The sequence below is a fragment of the Geotrypetes seraphini genome, chromosome 2 (genome assembly GCF_902459505.1).
Source record: "Geotrypetes seraphini chromosome 2, aGeoSer1.1, whole genome shotgun sequence".
Classification (NCBI taxonomy): Eukaryota; Metazoa; Chordata; class Amphibia; order Gymnophiona; family Dermophiidae; genus Geotrypetes; species Geotrypetes seraphini.
Genome location: NC_047085.1, coordinates 116278408 through 116293461, shown reverse-complemented (window position 1 = coordinate 116293461; position 15054 = coordinate 116278408). Strand labels below are relative to the sequence as shown.

At 46.4% G+C, this 15054-nt stretch overlaps 1 protein-coding gene and 1 long non-coding RNA gene across 2 annotated transcripts in view; one reads left to right on the top strand and one right to left on the bottom strand.

Annotated features, from left to right (window-relative positions):
- The first annotated feature begins 1798 nt into the window (after positions 1-1798).
- LOC117353655 overlaps positions 1799-15054 on the top strand; it is a 34755-nt gene continuing 21499 nt past the window's right edge. Inside the window, exons 1-2 of the long non-coding RNA XR_004537996.1 lie at positions 1799-1907; positions 3653-3686. This is a non-coding gene — a long non-coding RNA (uncharacterized LOC117353655). The remainder of the gene's footprint in view (positions 1908-3652; positions 3687-15054) is intronic.
- Positions 11443-12740, bottom strand: MOS (MOS proto-oncogene, serine/threonine kinase). Its single transcript, XM_033929839.1, has one exon. It carries the CDS (start codon positions 12579-12581, stop codon positions 11571-11573), a length of 1011 nt encoding a protein of 336 aa, XP_033785730.1. The 5' UTR covers positions 12582-12740; the 3' UTR covers positions 11443-11570.

The following is a 15054-nucleotide window of genomic DNA, read 5'->3' as shown; positions in this document are numbered from 1 at the left end:
CTGGCCTACATGGTAAGTAGACGCGGCCGCTATACTTTATCCTGGCAAGGGATCTCCCTGCTGTGATTAGTATAGCGGCCGCAGCTATGGCTGCCAGTCTCCCCAACCCCCCCCCGACGTTCACGGCAGGAGGGTGCCCAACCCCTCCTGCCGAAAGAACCCACCCACCCAAAGATCACCGGCAGCAGGGTACCCAACCCCTGCTGACCTCCCCCAACAACACCCCCAAACAATATGCCCTAACCGCACTCCCTGGATCCCTCAACGGCCTCCCTGAAGATCGCCGGCAGGAGGGTGCCCAACCCCTCCTGCCGGACCCTCCCCCAACGAAACCCCCACCCCAGAACTCCCTCAAGTTTACCGCCAAGTTGGCCAGACGGGTCTTCCTATCGTCCGGCCAGCAGGCCCGCCTCTGTCCAAATGAGGCGGGCCCGCCCCTCCCGTGCTCAACTCACAAGATCCTAGGGCCTGATTGGCCTAAGGCCCCTCCTTTAGAAATTTGCATATAATGGAGGCAGTGTATGCAAATCAAGTTCATGCATATTCATTGTGGACATCCTGAAAACCTTACTGGCAAGGGGGTACTCCAGGACCGAGTTGAGAAACACTGGGTGTATGCTAGTCAGATAGCTGTGGCCAGATAGTGCAGGAATGGTCTCTCACTGCCCATGACACACCACCTGTACAAAAGTTTGTTTTGGGGTTTAAAAAAAAAAAAAAATTAACATGCAACAACAGGAAAATTACCAGAATTCATCTTTTCCTCAACTCCCTTCGCTGCATCCTCCATTAAACCCTGATCTTGCTCCCTTCATGGACTCTTTGAGAAGACGAAGATTTGGAAGTAATGAAGGGGTGAAAGAAGCTGTGCATTCCTGGCTAATGGCACAACTGTAAATATTTTTTTCCCAATGGACTAAAGAAATTTCTGCAATGGTATGAGAAATGTGTTAAAAAGGAGGGCAATTATGTAGAAAAGTGGCATATAATTTTCTCTCTACTTGAATTATATATCTCAAAATATTCAATTTGCTGTTACTTTTTGGTTATTTACAGTTTCTTATGTAGATGCATAGTTGACATTCGCAAGGTAGTAGTGTATCTGAGCGACACTGATTAAGACCCCAGTCCACATAGGAGGCTGGGTTTACTTCTGCTGCTATTTGGAAATGGACAGACTAGACAGACATTATAGCCTTTATCTTTTAACTTCTGTTTCTATGATACAAATGAAGGAAAGATTTACATGTGATATTAGTTGTATTTAAGGTATATGAAAGGAGCAAGAATAGCCAATAGCCGGGACTAAGTCAGTCCTGACAAATACGTAGGAAACAGAATGTTGGTAAATTAGGGAACAGCCTGCTGCAAAATCATTGGTCTGAGTAAATTGTTCTTCGTGGTAATGTTATGCTACCATCTGCTGGCTGTAACCATATAAACTAGATGTATTTCCCTAGCATTAAAAAGTTATTTTTATTCTTGATTGGCTCCTGCCTAAGATCCATCCACTAGATCAGTGTTCTTCAACTGCCGGTCCGCTGACCAATATTGGTCTGCAAAAATTTCCTGCCAGTCCATGGAGATCAGGGGGGCCCGATGAGCTGGGTACCCGCATGTCTCCTCGTTCCTGTGCAGAGCCGACATTTTGCTTTCCTCCCCTCCCTTCCCAGCAGCTCTCAGTATTCTAACTTGCCTGCAGCAGTGTCAGCATCAGTGCAGTGATTCATTTAGGCAGCCTTGGGGCTTTTGCTGAGTCACGGACCGCCTCTGATGATGCAACTTCCTTTTTCTTCAGAGGCGGGCACGACCCATCAAAGGACCCAAGGCTGCCTAAATGAATTGTTGTGCTGACGCTTTAGACACTGCTGCAGGCAAGTTAAAACACTGAGCTGCTGCTAGTCCAGGTAAGGGAAGATGCTGTTGCTGGTAGGGTGAAAGGGGGAAGGAGAGCTAGAGCTGGTTGGGGGGAAGAGGACACTGCTTCTGCTGGTCAGGGGAGTTGCCACACTGGACTGGAAATGGAGAGTTGCTGCTGGACCTGGAGGGAGAAAGAGCGATGCTGCTGGTTGTGGGGAGGGCAGTGGAGAAGGGGGCAGAGAGAGTGAATTGGTGGACGGGGGACAGTGGACTCAGGGAGGGAGAGATGCTAACAACAGGGAAGAGCAACGAAGGCTTACAAGCCATAGGGTGGGGGGCCTGGGCTCTGGGCAGAAAAGAATAGAAAGATGATGCCCAGAGAAGAGATGCTGTGCATGGAGAATAGGAATAGACACAGAGGGGGAATGCTGGATGGAGAAGGGATGGGGGACATAGAAGGGCAATACTGATCACAAGGATACAAAGGGACAAGGATGCAGAGGGTAGTGGTTTTTATTTCAGTCTTAGGAGTTTCCTGGTCCATAGGTGTAAAAGGGTTGAAAAACACTGCACTAGATTAACAGGAGGAATTTTCTCCTTAGACTCAGATTCTCCATAATTTGCAAGCCAAGATACTGAAAGCCCTACCACTCACTCTTTGCCTGTCTGCCTCTTCAGACAGACGTATATTATCCATGAATACAATTAGCAGTCTGAGAATTTATAACAGCTCATGAAAACCTGAAGACACTGCAATAGTTATATTCTTGATTTCATTATACCATAAGTTATATATGTTCTAGCAACTGTTACCAATTAATAAAGTTATGGTTACATTTATTTTTTTTAAACAAAGGATTAGCCTAATGGCTAATACAGTGTGCTGTGAACCTAGGGGCCTACAGCTCCTTGTGACCCTGGGCAAGTCACTTAAACTTCCATTGAAATCCCCAACTAGAAGACTTAGACTGTGAGCCCACTAGAGACAGAAAAGAACCAGCATATAATATGTGTAAATGGCTTTGACTGTAACCTCTCAAAGGTGGTATATCAAATCTTATGACCCTTTAAAATATTAAATAAATCAGAAAGAAACGCCATATATCCAATAGGAAAGGGAAACAGAACAGGTCTAGTTGCCTGGCCCCATAAGCAGTAGAATAGCTGGGACTTAGTGGACCTGGGTGGGAGGACTGAGGTTCCCCCCCCCTCTACAGGTCTGAAACCCCATTCCTCTCCCCCACTACTCCTCCACCCACAAGGTCCTCCATAGCTACAGCATCAAGAGACAGCATTAAAGGCTGCCTCTCTGGCCGGCAGGACCTTTTCTCTGCCATGTTCTGCCCACAGGAAGTTGCATCAGCATGGCAAGATGTGACAAAAACATGTCCCATCAGCCAGAGAGGCAGTGTTTAGTGCTGTCTCTGATGCTGTAACTATGGAAGACCTGGTGTATAGATAAATAGCTGAGCAAAGAGCGGGGCAGGAAGGTACCCAACTCCTGTGCCTGGAAAGGAGGGTTCAGCTGCATCGACCAAAAAAAGTCTCATGAAAAAAAAATTGGGAAATAAAGTTTAATAAAACAAAGAAATTATGGTTTCTTTTTCTCTCTGTTTACATGCACACAGGCAGTGAGAACAGAATAAAGATAGACTGTTTGCCCAGTCCATACATTTAGACCTGCCTAATATACCAGCTGTAACTTCATCATTTGGGTTTCTTTCCTGCTTCTATGTTTCATATGTTGTGTGATAATCATTTATTTATTCCATTTTCTATACTGTTTTCCTAGGGGAGCTCAGAACAGTTTACATGAATTTATTCAGGTACGCAAGCATTTTCCTTATCTCTCCCTGTGGGCTCACAATCTATCTAATGTACCTGAGGCAATGGGGGATTAAGTGACTTGCCCAAGGTTACAAGGAGCATAGTGAGTTTGAAATCACAACCTCAGCGTGCTGAGGCTGTAGCTTTAACCACTGCACCAATTTCCCCCTATAGCTTTTTTTTTTTTTAATCTTGTAAAGCACTGAGACTTCTTTTTTCTTCTTGAAAATTCTGTGACAATCGCCTGAGAGCAGGTTCAGTTTATTATCCCTTATTTTTATTTATTGGGATTTATTTGCCACCTTTTCATGAAGAGATTTCACCAGTAGTGAGTTATTTGCATAGGCAGTAGAAAAGGGTATCATAGCCTGACCACTATTTTTGAGCCACATAGTGAACCTCATCTGTTAACAATCCCCTTCCCTGGTTTAAAAACAGATTTTGTTGCTATTGTTTGTCTAACTAAAGGGATCTCAAAGTCCCTCCGTGAGGGCCACAATCCAGTCGGGTTTTCAGGATTTCCCCAATGAATATGCATTGAAAGCAGTGCATGCACATAGATCTCATGCATATTCATTGGGGAAATCCTGAAAATCTGACTAGATTGCGGCCCTCAAGGAGGGACTTTGAGATCCCTGATGTAACGAAATTTTCAGCTTTCAACCATCACACTATTTCAACCATGCTTTAGCAATATAATATACATTTAAGATAATCTTATGGGCTTTGATACTTACAGATGGATGGCCATTTCACACTTCTATACTCCTGGGATGTTTTCTGCTTTTCTTCTAATTGTTTAGCTCAGTGGTTCCCAACCCTGTCCTGGAGGAACACCAGGCCAATTGGGTTTTCAGGCTAGCCCTAATGAATATGCATGAAGCAAATTTGCATGCCTATCACTTCCATCATATGCAAATCTCTCTCATGCATATTCATTAGGGCTAGCCTGAAAACCCGATTGGCCTGGTGTTCCTCCAGGACAGGGTTGGGAATCACTGGTTTAGCTTATAGTACGAGTCATGCAACATTCTAGGGCCCTCTTTTGAGCTATTTCCACTGGCCTTCTGCAAATATGTTCTCCAGAAACACACACACTACAGGTCTCAGTATGTACCTGGGAAGGGTAAAATTTCTTCTCACTAGTAACACCAACTAATGTAAACAAGTATAGTGTAAGGATTCCTTGTTTCAGCACTGATAATCACCATGTCCTGGAGAGGGGGTGACTCAAGCCTCAAATTTTTGCAACCATACCACCAGCACTATTAAAGTTCCTGTCAGCATATGAATGCAACCATACACATAACATACCATATGGCTGCAGAAAGAGGAGAGATTGAGCCATCTGGGTTTTACTTTCAGTTCAAGTAAAGCCCAGATGTCTCTGTCTGTTCTCCTCGCTTCCATTGTTTCAGTGGAGTAAGACCTGGATGTCTCAATCCATCCTCCTTTTTCTGGAGCCATATGGTAACCCTAACCTTGCACTTTATGGTATGACATCAAAATTCAATTCTAGTTATGGTATCTCAAAAAAGAAATAGCAGAATTAAAAAAGGTTCAAAGAAGAGTGACCAAAATGATAAAGGGGATGGAACTCCTATCATACAAGGAAAGGCTATAGAGCAGGGGTGCCCAAAATAACAAGACAGTTGTGTTTTCGATAGATCACGAAGGCAACGCAAGTCGATCGCGTTGCCTTCGCGTTCTACTTGCTTCCTCACACAGAAGCGTCGGGCCAACCAGATTTCCTCTCCCCGATGTCAATTCTGACATCAGAGAGGAAGTTCCGGGCCAGCCAATTGCTGCCTGGCTGGCCCGGAACTTCCTCTCCGACTTCAGAAATGACATCAGGGAGAGGAAATCTGGTCAGCCCAACTCTTCTGTGTGAGGAAGCAGGGAGAGCTTGGGGCAGCAGTAGTTTGGAGGCCTGTTCCCCGATGGCAGTGGTGGTTTGGAGGCTTGTTCCCTGATGGCAGCGGCTTGGGAGCAGGCAGGGAGACAGAAAGAAGGGAAAAAGAAAGAAAGGGGGTACAGGAAGACAGAAAGGGGAGGGGGCAGGGAGAGAGGAAGAAAAAGTTGGCAGAGGGAATGAGCTCTGGAAGCATACAGCAGGCTGAAAGGGAAGAAATATTGAAAATAGTCAGAAGAAGAAAGTGCAACCAGAGACTCATGAAATCACCAAAAGCAGGAAAAATGATTTTATTTTCAATTTAGTGATCAAAATGTGTCCGTTTTGAGAATTTATATCTGCTGTCTATATTTTGCACTATGGCCCCCTTTTACTAAACCGCAATAGCGGTTTTTAGCGTAGGGAGCCTATGAGTATTGAGAGCAGTGCAGGACATTCAGCGCAGCTCCCTGCGCTAAAACCCACTATCGCGATTTAGTAAAACGGGAGGGGGTACATAAGAACATAAGAAGTTGCCTCTGCTGAGTCAGACCAGAGGTCCATCGCGCCCAGCAGTCCGCACCCGCTGTGGCCCATCAGGCCCATGACCTGTACGGTGATCATTGTCTGAACCCTTAAATCCCTTTGGTCTCTATCTATACTCTCTCTATATCCCATCTCTACCTCTATCTGTATCCCTCAATCCCCCTATCTTTCAGGAATTTATCTAATCCTTCTTTAAAACCCTGTAGTGTACTCTGTCCTATCACAGCCTCCGGCAGTGCGTTCCATTTGTCCACTACCCTCTGAGTATATTTGCCTATTTTTGTATAGTTGTTACAGAGGTGACATTGCATAAAGTCATCTGCCTTGATCTCTTTGAAAACCCGCGGAACAAATGATAATTAACATTTTCTCTGCATACAGTGCGCCTTTGTGTTTTTTTAAATTTTAGTGTTGGTAGATCATTTTGACTTGATCATTTTAAAAGTAGCTCGCAAGCCCAAAAATAAGTGGGCACCCCTGCTATAGAGCTTAGGGCTCTTCAGCTTATTTATTTAGATTTTTATCCCGTCCTCCCAGTAGCTCAGAACGGTTTACAAGTAAACATTTACAATGGAGGGAATTGGACATACAAGATTATACAGTAGATTTAAATACTTGGACATACGAGACTGTGCAGCAGTGTAAATATAGGGACTATACAGCAAATTAAGAACAGTAGTTTAAATATAAGTAGTTTAGTTTAGATACAAGTTATTTGAGTATAGGCTGAGAGTGGACTTTACAGAAATTTAGGCAGAAGATTAGAATGGAGAAAGGGTAGAGATGGGGGTTTAAGGGGTTAGGTGTAGACTGAGGGTGACCTTTAGTTGAAGAGGATGGTCTTTACCATTTTCCGGAATGTCATTAGTGAGTTCTGTAGTCTGAGTTGAGGGGGGAGTTGGTTCCAGAGTTGGGGAATGAAGTGGCTGTTTGCGGGCAGTTTCTGAGAGGAGGGACCTTCCGGGGGGAATGCATAGGCGTATCTCCGTTTCTGAGCGGAGGGTGCGGGTGGGGATGTAGATGGGTAGCTTGGATTTTATGTAGGAGGGGGTGGTGACATAAATTATTTTGTGTGCTATTGCCAGGGCTTTGAATGCACAGCGTCGGCTAATTGGGAAACAGTGTTCAGCGCGGAGTGCTAGGGAAATGGGATCATGGTAGTTGAGGCTATGTAGGAGGCGGATAGCTGCATTTTGGACCCGTTGGAGGCGCTTGAGATCTTTTTTGGTTATTCCATTAAATAGGGAGTTGCAGCAATCCATTCTGGAGAGGACATATGCGTAGAGGAGTTGGGCTAGGTCAGGTGTTTGATCCTTTTCAGTTGGCGGAGGTAGAGACTACTTGGGATATGTGGGTGGATAGGTGTCCATCTAAGGTTACTCCTAGGCTGCGTACTTGATCTGTTGCCGTTATGTGTACCCTTCTCTTCCACTGCCAACTCCAAACTTCGTCCCTTCTTTCTTGCGGTGCTGTATGCCTGGAACAGGCTTCCTGAATCAATAAGTTGTGCTCCATCCCTAGCAGTGTTCAAATCCAAGCTAAAGTCCCACTTTTTTGAAACTGCTTTCAACTCTTAACTCCCACTCACTACTGTTAGATACCTATACCCACTATAATGAAATGTCCTGTCTAAATTAGATTGTAAGCTCTTCTGAGCAGGGACTGTCTATTGTGTGTTAGAATGTAGTGCTGAGTATGCCTTTCAGCACTACAGAAATAATAAATAGTAGTAGTAATAGAGAGCCGAGGTGGTGGAGGGGATATGACTGAGGTCTACAAAACCCTGAGAGGTGTAGAACAGGTAAAGTGAATAAATTTTTACCTCTTTCAAAAAGTACTAGACTAGGGGACACTCAATGACATTACATGGAAATATGTTTTCACTCGAAGAATAGTTAAGCTCTAGAACTTGTTGCCAGAGGATTTGATAACAGCAGTTAGTGTAGCTGGGTTTATTAAAAAAAAAAAAAAGGTTTGGGCAAGTTTCTGGAGGAAAAGTCCATATGGTGTGCTAGTGAGACAGGCATGAGGGAAGCCACTGCTTGCCGTCCATAGTCTGCTAGTGAGACAGGCATGAGGGAAGCCACTGCTTGCCGTCCATAGTCTGCTAGTGAGACAGACATGGGGAAGCCACTGTTTTCCCTGGGATTGGTAATATGGAATGCTGCTATTTGGGTTTCTGCCAGGTACTTGGGACCTGGATTGGAAACAGGATGCTGGGCTAGATGGACCATTGGTCTGACTCAATATGGCTATTCTTATATTTTTTCTTGGCTAATAACTCCTAATTTGTCTTCCAAATACTAGTTGGCTCTTTGCATGGGGGGGGAGGGAGAGAATATTAAAACAAACAAGCAGCATGACCAAACTCTCACCCATTATGCTCATTTGTAGCCAGCTTTTAAAAAGACAAAGACGTAAGAAATCAAACTAAATGCATTAAAGGGAAAACACAACTGTCTTGTTCTTTAGAGAGAGTTTCAGAACATATGGTTAGGGGGCTAATACAAGTATTACAGTAGTGGCAGGGCTTAATTTGTCGATAAAAAGGAAGTGGACCTGTTGAGCCTGGAGAGACTTGGGTAAACCAGGTGCAACAGGGAAGAGGGGCTGAATTAAGAAGTAGTGTCCATAGGTGACTGCTCACAACCTTTTCTCCTCTTCCCTGAAGGCTGTTTGAAAGGGAGGGGATATAATAGAAATCCCCTGTCGCACCAGAATCTGAAAATAAGTGGTGGAACCATCTTCCAGACCCTTCCCCCACAAATTAAGCCCAAAATCGGGGTACTTATTCCTTATGACATGCATGTACCCCCATGCCCTTTGCCCTAGACAGTAAATACCCTTAGTTTTGGGTGTTCCATTAAATATTTTGCCCCTGCCAAATCTTCTGTGTATTTGTTTCTGCTGGCTTGCTGCTTTCCTTCTCCAGCCTTAGAAAAAGTTGTACATTGAGCACATACTTGAAAAAGACTAAATAGGAATACAACAAAAAAAAAAAGCAACATATGCTACTCAGGGCCAGATTAATCAATAGGCCCAATAGGCACATGCCTAGGGCCCAAAACTGTGAGGGGGGCCCCACTGAAGGAGGACAACTCACCTTGTTATTTTTTTAAACAGCAACGCCCCCCCCCCCTTTCCGCAGCAACGGCAACACGACCGGATCCTTTACTGTAAGGTCCCATGATGACTGCTTCTGCCGGTCCATCCCCCTCCGACGTCACTTACTTGCTCTAGAAGAAGTGACATTGGAGGGGGATAGACCGGCAGAAGCAGTCATCGCGGGACTTTCCTGTAACAGCGTTGCTGTTGCTGCGGGGGGGAGGGGGGGCAACCCGTTGACAGTCAGTGGGCAGAGCCAGCAGCTGCAATGTTTACAGGGGAAGGGAGAAAGGAGCACGGAAGGGTGGTGGCGGGAAAGGGGGCAGGGTGGTATGGAAGGGTGGTGGAAGGATAGAAAGAAGCTGATGGAATTGGTGTGCAGGGGAAGGGGAGAGATACAAGGCGGAAGGATCCTGGATGGAATTGGGTTGAAGGGAAAGAAAGGGGGCAGATGCTGATGGAAGTGGGAAGAAGAGAGAGGAGAGAGTGAAATGCCCGACCATGGGGGTGTGGAAGAGGGAAGGAGAGGAGAGAGATGCCAGACCATTGGAGGAAGGAAGAGAAGATGATGGATGCCACACAAATGGGGGGGGAAGAAAAGATGGAATGGAGAGGCAGTCAATTTCTGGAAGAGACACAGGACAGAAGATGAAAGGAAGAGACTAACAAGAAGATGAGGAGAGCAGAAACCAGAGAAGACAAAAAGGTAGAAAAAAAATTTCTATTTATTTTTTTTTTTTTGCTTTAGGGGACATGCATCGCTGTTTCTGTGATGTTGCATTGTATGCAGAGTCTAGCTTCTTGGTGGTTTTATTTAACCTTTGTCTACGTATTTCTATTTTATCCCCCCCTTTTACAAAACTGTAGAGCATTTATTAGTGCTGGCCATGGCTAAAAACCATACTACAGTTTTGTAAAAGGGGGAGAGGTTAGTTTGCGATTACATATTCCATACTAGGCGAAGGTGTTTTCTATGTTCCGTTTGTATGAAAGATATGTTTTTTTTGTTAACGTTGACTAGTCTTGTTTGGCGAAATGCATCAGGCATGGTTCTTGGGAGCACCTTGAATTAACCTGATTTGAAGATTATCTCCTTATTTTTCTACCAATCTTATTTTGTTTCATGTTGGATTCTTTGGTGGACTGCTTGCCTTGTTGTTTCATTGCAAGTTAGCATACATGGAGTGGAACGTGCTAGAGGAATTACAGATTTGGTTGTTTATACATAGTAACATAGTAGATAATGGCAGATGAAGACCTGAATGGTCCATCAACCTGATTCAATTTAAATTTTTTTCTTCTTAGCTATTTCTGGGCAAGAATCCAAAGCTCTACCCGGTACTGTGCTTGGGTTCCAACTGCCGAAATCTCCGTCAAAACCTACTGCAGCCCATCTACACCCTCCTAGCCATTGAAGCCCTCTCCAGCCCATCCTCCCCCAAACGGCCATAAACAGACAGTGCAAGTCTGCCCAGTACTGGCCTTAGTTTAATATTTAATATTATTTTCCGATTCTAGATCCTGTGTTCATCCCACGCTTCTTTGAACATATGGGTTACAATTGGTTGATGTAGAGTGAGGCAGTTGAGAGGGTTGTAAACTTGGTTATTAATATAGACATATTTCAGATAGTATTACTGCTTTACAAATATTTGAACACTTATATATGCATGGAAAGGGTTCAGAGTTAAAGTCCTGAGTAAGTAGGAGGAAAGGGAAGGAAGGAGAATTTGTTCAGAGATGTTTGGGGGTTGCATAGAAGAAAAACTGTGCACTGGTATGCTAATCTTTGTTTGTTTTGAATTGAAAAAAGAAATACAAGTGGAAATAAAGAAGTAAATAAGAAAACAGATAAATGGGGGTGGGGCATGGGCGCCCAGTGTACTTGGGTGCATAGGGGCCCTCCAAGAATTAATCCTGCCCTGATGCTACTACTATTTATCGATATTATACAAGTGAACTTTTGGAAGTGCTTGAAATCAGATTTGCATGTTTTTATAGCCCATTTATCCGACACCATTAAAAAAAGGTACATCAGAGACTTGTGTTCCACGTGGACCCTCATCCAGGCGAAGCCCTTTTAGTATCATATGGCACCTGGATAACACCGATCTGCTTGAGTCCAGACAGCCAAAATAAACCTAACCCTGGATCCTAGGGATCCTGGTCGCCAGCCGGGTTTTTCCGATGTCCCCCACCAAAAAGGAAAGAAAGTCGCTTTATTAAACAATTGTTTATTGAAACAAGCTCGGTTCGCATTTTTTCTTCTTTTTTTTCCCGTAAACAAATTAGACACTACAAAAATAAAATTACTCTGTTCTAGCGTTCGTCTTGACGGCGCTTAAAGTCCCGGTTTGCAGCTCTCCTGCAGGCTAGCGAGGAGCGAGGCGGCGGTAGGGCGCCCCTCCGGGTCCGCTTGCCAACAGTCACTGACGAGGTCTCTCAGTTTGGTTCCCTGGGCAGCTCGCGTAAACGCCGGGGTGAAGGAGGGACGCAGACCGTACGCCACCACCGCGTACACCACGCACTGGTGGTCCCCGGAGTACGGCAGCTCCCGGCTGACCATCTGCCACAGCGTGATGGCGAAAGAGTAGATGTCCGCCTTGGGCGTGACCCGCTCCCCCTTCAGGAGCTCGGGCGCTCGGTGGGTGTAGGTGCCCCCCAGCTGGCAACGCCTGGCCCCCGTCGAGGCGAGGTCCTGCAGCCTCTGGGAGCAGCCGAAGTCGCCGATCTTGCAGACGTCGCCCTCGCCCAGCAGCAGGTTGGCAGGCTTCAAGTCCAGGTGCACGATGCCGTAGGAGTGGAGAAAAAGCAGCCCTCGCGCCGCCTGGCAAGCGTAGCGCAGGCAGCGGGAAAGCTCCGGGGCCGGATGGCCGCCGCCGCCGTAGAGGGCGTGGTGCAACGTGCTGACGCCGACGTACTCCATGATGATCGAGCCCAGGCTCTCGCGGTCCTCGGAAGGACTGGCACTGGCCGCCAGCAGACGCACGAGGTGGCAGTGCCGCAGGTTGGCCACGTTCAGTTCACCCCAGAAGCTTTGGCGGCACGCTAGGCGGTGCCGGTCGCTCCGTTTCACCTTCTTCACGGCCACCGTCTGACCGTAGTAGGTGGCCCGGTAGACCGAACCGAAGCCCCCGGCGCCCAGCGGCTCCAGCAGCCGTACCTGCTCCCAGTCAATGGAGCACCAGGCCAAGCGGTGGGGCAGGCGGCGGGCTCTCGGGCCCGGGAGCTGGCCGGGGAAGAGTCGCTCTGACTTGCAGCTGATTTCTAAGGGGCTGCTGCAGGGGCGAAGGTCCAGGGAAGGTGATAAGTCCCTGGGCAGGAAGCGCTGCGCCGGAATAGGCGAAGGCATCACCAAGACAAGAATAAAAAGTCTGTCAAAGAATCTCTTGCTCCCGCCTAGTCCTTTCACACCCCCTTTTCAAAGAACTGACTGGACCCATGAACTCCTCACCTGATTAGGAAAAAAAGGCGCGAGTCTTTCCTCTCCCCCTCCCCGTCTCAGGTGAAAATCATTCAGGTTCTTTAACAAAAAGCAAGTCGCCTCCGTTTCCTAAAGGCACGGAGACGCGATCTTGTGGGAATATATCGCGCACGCGGTCCCGCTCTTCAGAAAATCAAAGTTTAATGCCGGGAAGGGGTAAAACGCGGATCTGACGGACCTCGCGGATCTAAACCCCGCACGTCCTTAAAAATCTGACAATTTAGCGCTGACGGATCCGTCTCAGCATAGGATCCGGCAGCGCTAAAACGTCACCGAGGTCTGAGCCAGATCCGCGAGGTCCGCGTTTTACCCCTTCCCTGAAAGTGGCGCGGCTACTTCAAACAGTCCCGGCTGTGGTGTGCAGTCTGCTTTATTACTTCTTGGGGGAGCTTTGCTAATATTTGTTCATTTCTCCCCGTGGAAATAGTTATTTGCTAAAAGGGTGTCGCACAGGACGGCAGTGGCCAGCTATTTCGGAGCCCCAGTTGCATTAAGTTATGCTCCTTCCTTAGCTAATCAGTGGTAATTACAGAATCGGTAATTAATTGAAAGGAATAGGCTGAAGCAAATTGCATTTTGTGTTCGGTGCGTATTTTACTTTAGTTCAGTACTGGTTTTTTTGGTACATAACTCTATGCTTGCAGTACAGCAACTCAGTAATTTTGTCTTGCTCCCAATGTATACTGTCTGTAAGCATTTTAGACACTTTTGATTTCTTTTGGAGCTATGGGAGGCGGTTGCGGCTTGTCTCTCTAAAACATGTGGGAATTCTTTGTGGTTTTCTCTCTTTCCCTCATTTCTGGGCCATTAATTCCACTAAAATCTCACAGCAAGCCTTACTATTCTCTCATATAAGTATTTTATGTATTCTCTGGTGTGTCCATTACGTTTCCCGAATCTGAATCTTAAACACCAACTTGCCGGAATTCTCTTTGCCTTGCTAAAAAAAAACAACCCAAAAACGAACATCAGGTACAGAAGTGGCCAAAAGTTGGAATGATAACCAAACACCATTGAGACAATGGGTGAGGAGAAGCAGCTGTTGACACTGAAGGTTTCAGAACCTACTCTTTTATGTATTATTTATTTGTAAGTAGGGCTAAGAAAAAATCAGTCTTACAAGTGTGAGCTAGCATTACAGGTAGTACTGGCTCAAGGTGTTGTGGCCTCTGAGACAAATTTTGCTCTTGCACCTCCCCTCAGCCTCCCTGCATTGTTGCTCACCTCCTGTCTGCATCAGCACCAACTCACCCCCACATAATTTGCCTATTTCTGGGGTCAGCACTCACCCCGTTCCCACCCATAGGAGCCAGCTCTGTGGGCGCTTGAACGCCCCAAATATTGAGCAAACTCTGACCATGTCCATGGAGGCATAAGTTCTATTGGATTTAACACCCCCGATTATCCATAATAATAAAAGGCTAAGCAAGCATGCGCTGTCAAAAATCCGTGAGTCCTGGTGGCGTGAGCTGTGCTTCTGTGCCAGTGCTCATGGCACCTGCGCTAGCGCGTGTGCCAGCAACTCCTCCTTCCCACTGCCGGTCCTCTTCAAAGTGGCCTGCTGAGGTTCGCCAGCCACTGTAGCGAACCTTGCAGGCCGCTCTAGCAAATCCAGGGAGGCGAAGGCGGGACGGAGGCTGCAATCGGCAGCGGCTGCTGCTACTCCTCCAGCCGCCTAGCTCCTCTCCGCCGGCCCCGGCTGGCAGCCCCTTTTGCCCAGTCCTCTCTGCTCCGGTGGCCCGCACAGGAGAAGGAGCGGATGAAGCAGGGAGACTGTGCAAAGGGAAACAAGGGGGTTGACGGGAAGGGGAAAGGGAGGGGGAGGAAGCCGAGGAATCTCTAGCATCCGTTAATGTAACGGGCTTAAAGACTAGTAGTTACCATAAGACTCCAGAAAAGGAGAACAGATTGAGACATCTGGGTTTTACTTCCATTGCGTTCATCTGTTCTCATACATCTTGTGGCACAGACCCTATACTGTTTTTGTTGATTTCCTTTAAATTGCTTCAAATCTTTATATATCCTGAGCAGGATATGGGCTCTAAACATAGTTTTAAATATGTGAAAGGTACACATTTTTTTTTTTGTCAGCATTAGATATATACAATTTGACCTCTTATAACTGCCTTTTTTTGTTGCTGATTTTTCTGCCTCCATGCTACTCTCTCAGGGACACTACTAATTGAAGATTAGGCTCTTTCCTTGGTAAACTTCTTTATCCCAGGACAAGCAGGCATGATATTCTCACACATGGGTGACGTCATCTACGGAGCCCCAGCGCGGACAGCTTTTTAAGCAAACTTGCTAGAAGTTTCAAGTTTGCACACTGCACCACGCATGT